This window comes from Cicer arietinum, chromosome 6 (genome assembly GCF_000331145.2).
Source record: "Cicer arietinum cultivar CDC Frontier isolate Library 1 chromosome 6, Cicar.CDCFrontier_v2.0, whole genome shotgun sequence".
NCBI classification, from domain to species: domain Eukaryota; kingdom Viridiplantae; phylum Streptophyta; class Magnoliopsida; order Fabales; family Fabaceae; genus Cicer; species Cicer arietinum.
This window is the reverse complement of record NC_021165.2, coordinates 9,033,897-9,047,047: the sequence shown is the minus strand read 5'-3', so window position 1 is coordinate 9,047,047 and position 13,151 is coordinate 9,033,897. Positions and strand designations below refer to the sequence as shown.

Below are 13,151 nucleotides of genomic sequence, written 5' to 3'. Positions count from 1 at the left end.
AAAAGTATCTCATATTTTTCATGAAACTAATGAGATTGCAAATGTTTTAGGCATGTTGGATTTGGAGCATGACTTATTCTTAAGAGTGTATGATGTTGTTTCTAATATTTAGCTAATAGATTTGATCAGTGATTCCTAAATATTTTTATCAATATTTTTTGAGTGATTTGTAAATATTTCTTACAGCGGTATTTGAATTTTTAAATTTGTAAATGAGATATCCTCTTTTTTTTCATAAAAATTTAAATGATCTCAAATATGATATAGTTATATAACATAAATTTTCAATTCAATAATAAAAAATATTTTGTAATACAGATATTCAATAAAAATCTAATTTATTTATTTTGAATCACATTCAAACATTATTAATCAGTGTAATAATACATAAGTATTACACATGTGTAATTTAAATTTTTTAAAAGATAAAAAATTTATATATATATATATATAAAAGACCTTATAAGACATATGATAGAACAATGATTAAGTTATCCAGATGGTTGATCAGCTCGTCCCAAATTATTTAAAGACAAATAATAATTTTTTGTTATTATCGAACCTCTCTCTAAAAAAATTGTAAACGAGATCACTAATTTATAGTTTGTAAATAATATTATGAGTTGTTACTTTTAAATAAATTGACAAGTGGTAACAAATAAAATTTAAAGATTATTATTTGACATCTCATTTTTGTACAAATCCATCTTTATTTCATCATATTTATAATGAACCTACAACTCATTGGGTTTGATCGAGTTAAGGGAGATGCTAGGGTCTAAAATTTGACATGAGTAAATGATGCACTAAATCTAATTTAACCCGTTATTTGTACACTTCTGCTTAGAAATAATAAAAGTTGTTTTAGAATATTTGTAACTAATTAAAAAATAATTTTAACATTCAACAATTCATATATTCATTATTAGATATTTTTAAGATGATGAAATTTACATTTTAAAAAACATATATATATATATATATTTAAATGATTTTTTATGTAGACTTTCTCAACATAGATTTTTATTTTAATTATTTTTTAAAATTTCTTATCCAAATAATAAATAAATAGAATACTTAGAATGATAAATTTAAATAAATTATTTAAATAAATTATTTAAATAAATTTTTTATTTGATGATATTTTAAGATAAACTATTTTAAATAAATTTTTTATTTAAAATATTTTTTTTATATATTATAATAAAAAATAAAAATATTATAAAAAAATCTTATAGAAACGAGTCAGTTAATTTGTAAAACCTAGAATCGAGAAAATGCCTACCTGTATGTCAATTGCAAATCATTTTCCTTGTAAATATGACTAGACGTACAATTATTTTTCAACAAAATTCATTGTAAATATTGATAAATGATCGTTGTTTATAAGAAATCTTGTTTCCATTTTTTGTATAGCGCAAAATCAACGGCACAAGCGAGTACAAAATTGAAGAAAACGTCTCGTATCTTTCTCCCAACCCTTTACAAACTAAACATTCATTCATTTGAAAACATAAATTCTCCGAGCGAAGGCTTTTAAGAGTCTGTGAAGCAAATTCTCATGTACTCCTAATATAACCTTACCTTTACATAATAAACCAAAACAAACTTTTTACTAAGTTAGTAAAAGGGTTGCAATTGCTTGTATTCCGTTCTTAATACATGCGATACCTAGCTAATTCTGACCTAATATCTGTTATCACATCTTCTGCCTCATGGAGTTGTGCTTCAAGCTCTGCAATCTTTTTGTTATGCTTTGATGAGGTCTCTGCTTCAGTCGTCGTCTATCACACAAAAAAACATTGGTTAATGTAATTTCAAAATTAAAAGCAGCTTGATTCAATGATCATAAAATTGAAAACCCAACAATATTCATCATTTATATACTCACTGGTGGACAATATTGGGACAATGCTGACTGGATGGCAGTCTGAACTTGACTGTTGATTTCCTGCATTTCTTTTTTACGGTCCAGTAGTCGAGCCTCACTCTCCTCTCGTTTCCGCCGCTCCTCCTTCAGTTGGGACTCGACCTCGACAAGTTTAGCTTTTATTTCATTGCATTCTGCCTTTACTTCATTGCATTCTTTCCTAGCATTCTCTGTCTCCATCCTTTGGGCGTCCAATTCAGCCTGCAGCTGTTGAACTCTAACAGAGCTTGATGATAACCTCAGTACTTCTCCTAAACCTTGCATATATGATTTCTTCCCAACCACCGTCTTAAAGGCACTACTAATAATTTCGGGTTCAATTATTTCCACCCCATCCTGATAATTCTCTAGCAGCTTCTCATCAATTTGTTCAGAAACCTTGTCCTATAAAGAATCGATACAATACAATAGTCCACAATTTAAATAAGAGGGGGGACATCAAATTCAAATTATATATAAAATTGCAGCGGTAATTTAAAATGTGATTACATTTATTTCCTTGGATGCCTTGTCAATCCATTCCCCATTTGCTCTTTTGTGTGTAATCTGCCATAATGTCTGCAAATCAGGCTCCTTTCCAGTCACCGGGTCCCGCTGTTAGATGCGTATACTTCATTAACAGTTAATCGAAAAATCTGATACAGTTTGACAAGACAACATATGCACATGCAAAGTTAAATTGAAATCTCACTGCATCAAAGCTAACTGCTTGAAAGGACTTTTGCCCACTCGTATGATTTGTCCGCTGTTTTGCCTTATTTGCCTTGTTTTTCATGCTCATTATCTGAAGATTGACAAAAGGCATGTTATGGAATTTATTAAAATTAATTACAAGGTAGGATAAGAACAGCATACATCAATTCACCTCAAAAGAAGGGCTGCTAAAATAATCAACCAAGAATTTCCAATCAGACTCATTGACATCATCAGGAACATGCTTCAAAGCCTCCTCCTTTGTTTCAAATGTTAAGTAATGATCATGAAGCCTATTGCGCCAATTCCGGTATAAACGTCCCGCTTCATCCAGAATCGCCTTTCGTACCATATCTGTATCCGGAAGTCTCCAATTTTCCTGTGAACAAGAACAAAACCTATTTAAACTAAAGAACTCCTTATGCACAATAACACACATTTGTTCCGGAGAGAAAAAAATTAAGGAGGAAATAAATTACATCAGGGCCAAAACAGAACCAATGGAACTTCTGTAGAGACACATACAGGCAAGACTAAACTTTTTTACAGATGCCAACCAAGACTGTACTTAAAACACACGCCACTGTAGTATTGGAGACAAGTCTCTTCTCCAAGGGGTTTCTCTTAAAACTGTGACACTCAATGCAAGAAGTATGAATGAAACTCCCTTATATCTTCTTCTAATTTAAGCTTAACCCCTGTCCTTATAACCTACCAACTAATTGTTCAAACTATTGAGATTGAGTTAGGCCTTAGTCAAATTCAAAGATGGACATATGATGGAGTGCAATGAGGTCACCCCTCAGCCCACAATGGCCCTAATGAAGGCCATTATGGATCCAAGCATGGACAGATAGAAAACAATCGAATACCATCTTAGATGAGGTCACGTTGATTGGTTAGCATAAAAATGTATGGGATGTTCGGTTGGAGAAAACTTTTTTTTTTAACTTTTATGTGCAATAAACCGTCTTATTTTCACTTTGTTTTATGTTTTAAAAAATTGTAGACAACACTGAAAAAGTAACAAGTAGCATCACCAAACATCAATTACGATAATCACAAGTAAAACCAATCAGAATCAACGTGAATGCCAAAAACGTACCAGAACTTTTTTCACTATTGTATCTCTAGTATTTTGTGGAACCCGTCTCCACTTGTTAACATTAAAACGAGCGTTCTTGCGAAGAATAATAGAAACGTCAGTAATGAAGTCATTACGACCTGGACCTACAGCCACCAGCCTTGTAGGATGAATGACAACATCCAACTTTCCATCTGGACTCTGTTTCCGCTTCATTTCAAGTATCAACCCTCTTGTTCGTCCTCTCACATTTTTCTTAGGCCCGACTCTTATATCTGAAGCAAAAAAACAATAGGAAAATAAGAGAAGTTTCAAATAGAACTCACAGCCAGGAACTATAGCACCATTAAAATGAAAACATCCAACTTTCCATCTGCATTCTGTGGATGGTTCTTCTGATTCAATGAACCTCTTGGTCGCCCTCGTCCCCTTTGCATAGATGTATCAAATACATCTAAAACACACATACAAAATCAATAATAATAAGACATCTGTTATTGAAATTGTTCTTAATTATTTTTCTAGTAATGGAATAAAGGACAGCAAGCAAATTTTAGAGACCAACTATTGGTTGGTTATTCAGGTCGATTACTAAATATGCCATGCCATCTATATTAAATTTGACGTGCATATTAAATGCAGAATGTAACATACCAAGAAGTCCATATTCATGGCATAAGGTAAAACTACTCTAGTTATGTATAATAAAATCATATTCGTAATGCGAAAATAAGGTTTGTTTTGTTTGATAAAACATTATGCCGTTTTACTATTATTTATAATCATAAAACTTTGATTTAGCTTTGTTTCCTCATTTTATATATTTGAATAGATAATATTTTTGTATTGTTATTCACATTTTTTGTGAATAAATATATGAAAACAAGAAATAAAATGAAAATCAGTCGCCATTTTTATAATTAAAAATGCATGTTTGATTTTACGGTAGGATTGACAAAATCACAATGATTTTACAAAAGCTACAAAGTGTAACTTTTCCGAAATCGAGGTGGTTCACCGTGATTTTGCCAATCCTACCGCAAAACCAAACATGAGTAAAAGGAAATGAATAAACAAAATGATTTAGGCAGTAAGTTTTCCAAGGAAAAGCATGTTGTTCATATAAAACTAGAATTGTTTATAAATAGAGAAAGAGGGTATACAAGCAATAAACAATATAATGACATATATACTTATCAGTATGTAATTGATAATCGTACCAGTCTCAGGCTCCTCTTTACATCCAAGACTGACTTCCATTGCGTTTGACGGATTATCATAAATATCTGTGCCATCAGCATTCCTATGACCGTTTTGCACCCTTGACACTCTTGGTTGTTCTTGTCCATTTTCCTTAGGCATGACTGTATATGAACACAATAATATAGAATATTAGAGAAAAGAATGAAAATAACACAGGTTATACAAAGGATTTGATAGAGAGAGAGAGAGAATAACTCAGTTAACCCGTTACCGTAAGCAATATAAATGAATAAATAAATGATTTGCAACATATTTACCAAAAATATCGTAAAAGGCCAACATAACATTAACAGGTACAATTATTAGCAAACAATTTTAGTTGATTAAAAAGTCTCAAAATTTGGATTGAGCCTATCTCAACGCCACAAAACTAATTTGTGAGGTGACGGTTGCACCTCATTTGTAACGATTGTTCAAGTCATATCACCATCCAATGTGGGTTCACAACAAACCACCTCACGCTTAGGAATGGACATCTGGAGGTTGGAGCTTGAATTTTGCAGGATTTAACGCCAGCGGGTAGTCCAACAAGTTAATGGCCAAAACCACCGAGAGACCAAGGCACCACATCTCCACCCAAAGTGTTGAAGTTGTGGGATTTTAGATAAAAGGAGTAGAGAAAATAATAAGGGTTTGAATATTATTGATAATAGTTTTATGCTAACTTGATTACAAAAGAATCAATACTAATCTCTATTTATAGAGATACATAGACTCAATCATAAATCAGGAACAAATCATAATAATAATGAGAGATATCCTAAGATATCTCTATGATTATAAATTGATCCTAGGAAATAACTCAAGATTCTCTAATATAATATAGCAAAAGGACGATAATTCCCTTCAATATCATCACCAAGTAAACCACTAATATCAGCGGCGTAACTGATTATAACAACGGCGACGACAATCGAAGCAATGCCAACTAATACAAACGGTCTTCGTCGACCAAATCGGCTTTCGCAAAGGTCACTTAAAAGGCTGAACAAACAGGCCGGAAACTGGGCCGCAAAGCCACATAATACAGGCCCATTGATGAGGTATTCGTAATTGTTGAACATAGGGTGTTAATAGTGAAAGTTGTAAAGCCCAACTGAATTGAATACGGCTTGCTATTGAAGCTACACGAAGTAACTGTTTTAACGGAACTCGAGAACGAACCACAGGTCGAACCGGTGGTGGTCTAGATGATGACGTGGAGGGTTTGTTTTTGGACCGGCGAGCATTTGATTTGTGGTTCGACATCGGTGGTGTTGCGTTTGGGAGTTTTAATTACGATGTCGATCCCCTGTATGAATTGAAAAGTGTTTTGTGAGGTGTGTGGGGGCGCGTGCAGTGGCTTTCAGCAACGCGCTTTTAGGCGTGGGCCAATCTGGAAGAGGCAAAGCTGATGGAGTGATCGTTTGCCGGAAAAGTCGCCTAAAACGGTGACAGTGGCATTAGCGAACTTAACGGAAAACGAGTGAAACTGGTGTGGAAATGTGTCACGACAGTGGTTTGAAAAAGGAATGATCATGTTGGAAAAGAGAAACTATGAATATATTCCTTAACTATTGGGAACTCGAAAGCAGAACAACGACGAGATTGTTCAAGGAGGATCGAAATAGGCTCTAGATACCATGTTGAAGTTTTGGGATTTTAGATAAAAGGATGAGAGAAAATAATAAGGGTTTGAATATTATTGATAATAGCTTTATGCTAACTTTATTATAAAAAACTCAATACTAATTTCTATTTATAGAGATACATAAACTAAATCATCTATCAAGAACAAATCATAATATAATGAGAGATATTCTAAGATATCTCTATGATTACAAATTGATCATAGGAAATAACTTAAGATACTCTAATATAATGCAAAAGATATTATAAGATATTTTTTAATATTCTAACACAAAGCCTTAAAGAAATAGGCATATAGGTCATCTATATTATATAAATCCTTCATTTAGCTCATTGCAATCCAATAGAGACTAACTTGTCATACTTTAATTCAAACAACTACCCCAAAATGTGAGTCTCCCAAATCACTATACTTGCATTGCATTACCAACTATTCCACCGTCCGAGTGGTAGACTAGGAATTTGGAGCATAAGGTTTGAAGGACTAGATATCTATGGGTGGTACAGCAGACCCGGGACAGGTACACTATTTACCTCTCTTGCATATACTTCATCTAGATAGCCAATGTGGGACCAAATTCACATTCTTGAATTCAAACAATCTCCCATCTATTGTGAGTATCCCAAATTACTATACTTCCACCACCAGTATCAACAAACAACGCAAGCCGCCGGGCTCCAACAACATAAAGACTTACGATACAAGGATATACTTTGGCCTCCCCATTAGGCCTAATAGAGCTTTGATGAGTTGGGACAAACTCAACCCCACAAAGTGGCCTTATAAGGTCAGGGTTGTCCCTAACTTACAACCATTGTTCATGCGATGTCACTATCTAATGTAAAACTCTCAACGTACATCCCCTCATGCCCAAGACTAGATATTTGGAACATGAAGTTTGCAGGATTGGAGCAGCTCAGATAAAACAAAAGCTTACTAAGTTTTAATCTTGTTACAGATATACCATTTGAAATAGAAAAATATATAGTATATGAATCTTAAGAATAGACCAGGGAGATAAAACTAGTGCCAAGACCACTACTAACTTTCAGGAATAGTAGCATACTAGCTGCAACCAGACCAAGACGACACTTATAGCAGTTGAAACCCTAACTAGAAACCATATTGAAATAACAAAGTAACGGTTGAGGTCTAGATATATTGCAGAGCAAATAGCACCAGCAACAAAGAAGCAGTTGAAATAGGAGGACTCAAAGCCAGAATAAACAAACTACAACCGCCATTGGGTAGTCACAAACAAACAAAAACCAAAAATCAAAACCTTGTCAAATAGATTCACTTCTAAACCAACAAGGGAAGTCATCCACGTTTGACCCAGAAAAACAACTACAGCATGAACAAAACAGATCCAGAAAAAAAAGTTCCAACAACTTACCAAACAACATGTCTTAGGGCACAAAGACCCCAGAAAAAATACTGCAGCAAAAAGGACTAAATTGTAGTAAAACGGAAAGACCCAGGCTCTAACAAGCACAGTAGCACTAGCAGCGAAGACTTGGGACAGCTTGACGGCTGCGCCTGTAAACCACACATCCAACAAAAAGAAAAGAAATAAAAAATTCACAGGAAATCCAACTGCGACTATAGACTGGAGAATTCACGGGAACACTCGCAAAAAATATTCCGATGGATGGTAGTAGAGATGACAACGGAAGTAGCTGGTGCGATGAGAGCAATAGAAAACAATGGAGGGTGACGACCATAAATGGTAACGATAAGCAGAACAAAAGGAACACAGTGGAGGGGAGAAACTGAATTTCTGTGAAGTTTCATACTTTGGGGAAGCAAAATAGTGACATCACTCTTATACCATCTTAGAATTTGGATTGCGTCTGACTCAACATCACAAAATTGATTGGTAATGTGAGAGTTGCCCCCCACTTGTAACCATTGTTCGGTTTATGTCACTATCCAATGTCCCTCTAAACAATAAGAAAGCCTTGTCACTGTGTAATGCCTCGATATGAATAAATATAATATTTATCACAATAAGTTTTATGTTAACGTATGATGTCCTAATAGAAAAATTAGTAAACTGATTTTGCTAAGGAAATGTAAAAAATTATTAACTCAAGTAAAATAAACAAGAAAACAGGTAAAATTAAAATCCAAATGTTACATGCAACCATACCTGCATTTTCTGATTCTTCACCCTCGTGAACAACTAACACCATATTTAAAGGATTGATCGGACTGCATACGTTTCTAGGAGCACTCTCTTGACAATTCTGATCTCTTGACCGTTTTGGCCGTCCCCGTCCTCTTTTCTTAGGCATATCTATATGTGAAATGCAAAAATTCGACATACAACAACATCTAGAAATGCTTCCCAATTCCCATGACAAGTATCAATAAAGGAAACAAGTTAACAAGAAAATATGATAAAATGAATCTATATCTACCTCTCTCCTGCTCCTCCACATACCCAGGAGAAACTTCCAATTCATTTGATGGATTATCAAGAACAGAAATTTGGAGATCTGCACAAAACCGGCTTGTAAGAAAGACTTGTCACTTTATCAATGCGGGACTCTCAACAATAAGAAAACCTTATGACTGTGTAGTGCTTCTTGATATGAATAAATATCATACTTGTCATAAGAAATCATGTTTTATGGTAATATATGATTTTCCTAGTAGCAAAACCAGTAAACTGAGTTTGCTAAAACAATAAAATTTACTATTGAATATAGAAAAAAGGGATAAAGCAAACACGAAAAATAAGTGAAATTAAAATCTAGATGTTGACATGCAACCATACCTGCATTTTCTGATTCTTCACACCCATTAACAACTTCCACCATATTTGAAGGATTTATGGGGCTATTTACGTTTCTATTAACACTATCTTGACAATTCTGATCCCTTGACCGTTTTGGTCGTCCCCGTCCCCTTTTCTTAGGCATATCTATACGTGAAATGCAAAAGTACGACATACAACAACAGTTAACATACGCTTCTCATGACCCCAAAAAAGTGTCAATTAGGAATGGGAGTTAACAGGAGAATATATGTAAGGGAATCCATGTGTACCTGTCTCCTGCTCCTCTACAAACCCAGGATCAACTGGAACAGGAGAATATGATAAAGTGAATCCATGTGTACCTGTCTCCTGTTCCTCTACAAACCCAGGATCAACTTTCAATTGATTTGACAGATTATCAAGAACAACCATTTCGACATTTGCACTCTGTTTAACCTTCTTCTGAACCCTTGACACTTTAGGCTGACCTCTTCCCTTTCTTTTTGCCATGGAACCTGTAAATGAAATTTGGAAAATAAAAAATCAAAACTAAGAACAGAAAATCATACATATGGTTATGTTGAGGAACTCGTATGTCCATTTGAAGTGCTATTTGGCCCTGAAATTTATTTCAATTCAACATACAAAAATAATCAGTTAACCAAAATCTGGATGATATTCAATTCCCAATACTCCGTAATTCACATAACAGAACATAATGCTCCGACAACCCACCAAAAGGTATAGTTTACAACAAATTCAAACCACCCAAGTACCAAAATAATACTCGGACATCCAAGTAGCTCTAAAGCATGGGCACTTCTAAAACAGTGAAGTACCCGTACCAGGTACATACCGGTATGCATACGGTACTCATGGGTACTTTATTTTTCCTTGTTATTACGTTGCGGGTGAAATTTTTGACTTCATATATTAGTATATAATATTATTTATGTATTTGACTTTCTTTAATGTTGTAACCAAACATAATATTTTACTTTTTAAACTTGTTTTGTGATTTTGTGTTATAAATTGAACAATTTAGCCCTCTTAGTTACATGATTTAAAAAGCTGTCGTGTTATTTACTAACATATTTGTACCTTAATTTTTTTTTAAATGTTGTATCTCGTACTCAATACGGTACTCGTATCTATGCATCAGCAAAGATATTAGAATCTTAAATTGGTACAACAATCCATTCATTACACATTATTACATTACATAGATGATAGATGCCAAAAGTACCCAACACAAATAGTATATACTAATGATAAAAAATAAAAACAAAACAAAAAACAAAACCAGATAGAATAAACAACGATTCATAAAATATCAGCAAATCTGCAAAAGATGGACAATGGAAACATAAATTTGTGCTGCATTTGAAGATATAATAACCATGGATACAACAAATACAATACAAGGGTTGTGTTCATCAAAAACACCGAAGAACATCAATAGAAAAAGAATTGCTTAATTGAAAATAATAAAAATAGTAATCATTAAAAAGAAGAAAACATAGCAGAGGACCAGCTTCAAGAGTAGAAGGCACCCACAATAACAGAAATAAAAACTACAGCTATTAAAACCAAAAAAAAACGGTCAAAGTAAATCTACATTCACCGGAAATTTTTCTAACGCAACAGAAAAGTCACCACAAATTGGGGATTTCAGTATTTATTTTCTAGTGATAACGAAAATGGTAGCAACAAAAAAGGTGTTTCTTTCTGTGATTGTAGAAATTACAATCAATGGTGCATGCTATTGATAATCGTAATTCATAAGTCCTAATTAAGCGTACCTAACGTAACGTAAGTTTTGCGATGTTAATTTGCCAAAATTGAGTAGTATGGAATGGTGAGAATAGATTAGAATAAACTAAAGTAAAAATATTTGAATGGGACTAACCGATCGGAGACGGTGGTGGTCGGAAATACTATGATCGGCGGCGGTTTAAGGAATCACAGTTGAAGTTAGCGCGGAACAAAATAAAATATACCGAAAGTTACAAGGTCGTGGTGGGTAACTTAGGTAAACATTTAATTTTTAATTTGGCTTAACGCAATTTTAATTTTTTATATTCATGAAATTTCTCGTATTGTTTTAAAATCTGACAGTTTCCTTTTTTATTGTGATGATTTTTTAACTAAAAAAACAGTAAAATAAGATAATTTAAATAATATAATATATAATATAATATAGTAAAATAATTAATATTTTTGAAATTGCAATAAAATTATTTAAAAAAATTAATTTTAAACTTAAAAAAAAAAAATTTAATTAATAATATATGAAAATTAATGTATATAGATTATTTTATATTGTGAAATCTTATGTCACACATTATTTATATTAAATCGTTATTTTTTAGTTTAAAAAGTTAATGAATGGTCAAAATTATCGATTTTTAAAATAGACAATCAATTATGTGAATTGATGAAAATAGAGAGAAACTACAATTAAGCCTTTTGATTTTTAAGCTTAAATACATTTTTAGTCTTCTATTTATTAAAAATTAACTTTTAATTTTTCTAGTGCATTTGTTAATAACAACATAAACGAATATTTATAAAAATAAAATAAAAGAATGTTGAAAGGAATTCTATTTTATCCAATTTAACTGAATCACATTGCTCTCATGTCATCAAAAATTGAAGGGACCAACTAATCGCACCAGTTGTAAAATAGAAAAGAAAAACACAATTTTAGAAATAAGATAACTAAAAGTTAATTTTGAATAAAATAGAAGAACTAAAAATGTACTAAACCTAATTTTTAATTAGCCAACATCAAAGTATATAATTTTATTTTATTTTTTAAAACTTAATTGCATATTTGATCTTCCAATTTTCATCGATTCATGAAATTGGTCCTTCTATTTCAAAATCATATAGTTTTGGTAATTCATTCATATTTTATAATTATAGAATAGTTAGGTGATGTGTTTTAAATGATACGACAATATATAATAATTATCAATTAAATTATCATAAAATCCTCTAAAATAATTATTTTCAACATTTAAAATTATTTATTTTTGTAATTTAATTTAATAATATATAAATAATTAAAACATTAGATTGCTATACATCATATGATTGTATGTCAAATCAATTAAATTATATTGCATCACCATATTTTAATTCAAAAATCTGATAGAGGGACTAAAACTATAAGATTTTATAAAATAGAATGACCAATTATGTAAATTGATAAAAATGTGGATATTAAAATGACAATTAAGCCCAAAAAATTATGCTTAAATATAATTTTAGTAAATTGATTTGTGAAGTACCGTATTTTAATCTAATTGATCAATGACAAACATAATTTATCTTGTATTTGATTTATGAAAAAAATTATAATAAGACTATTATAATTTTTAATTATTATTTTTTTTTATGTAAAACTCATTAGAAATAAAATGCATATTCCTCTTTTAACTATTTTTTCCAAAGAGTCTAATGGGGAAACTCGCAAGAGAAGTGGAGTATTCCAACTCGGGACACGACCTATCAAATATTCATGCAACTATTGTACAAGTTGTAGTGATAGGGGCTTCTTTTAACTAATTTATTCGTGAAACAATTTTTTAATTAATTAACCGATGACAAATATTTATATTGCATACAGTATATACATATTTATATTTAATTAATTTATTTTGAAATTCAAAATTTAAATAATTAATCCATTATAAACATTTATCTCGTGTATAATTGAATTATTATGTACCGTTAGTGTAAAAAAATTTACACCTTAAACGTGTCACAACCATTTATAAAA

General features: G+C 31.9%; 1 protein-coding gene across 1 annotated transcript; it reads right to left on the bottom strand.

The window, feature by feature from the left end:
- Positions 1–1,440: 1,440 nt before the first annotated feature.
- On the bottom strand, positions 1,441–11,184 carry LOC101503222 (uncharacterized). Its single transcript, XM_073370448.1, has 13 exons — positions 11,167–11,184; positions 9,655–9,879; positions 9,383–9,529; positions 9,024–9,101; positions 8,753–8,899; positions 4,928–5,071; positions 4,079–4,161; positions 3,729–3,983; positions 2,796–3,002; positions 2,622–2,714; positions 2,420–2,524; positions 1,892–2,314; positions 1,441–1,784 (listed from the first exon to the last, which is right to left on the bottom strand). Exons 2-13 carry the CDS (start codon positions 9,872–9,874, stop codon positions 1,656–1,658), a joined length of 2,031 nt encoding a protein of 676 aa, XP_073226549.1. The 5' UTR covers positions 9,875–9,879; positions 11,167–11,184; the 3' UTR covers positions 1,441–1,655.
- Between the last annotated feature and the right edge of the window lie 1,967 nt (positions 11,185–13,151).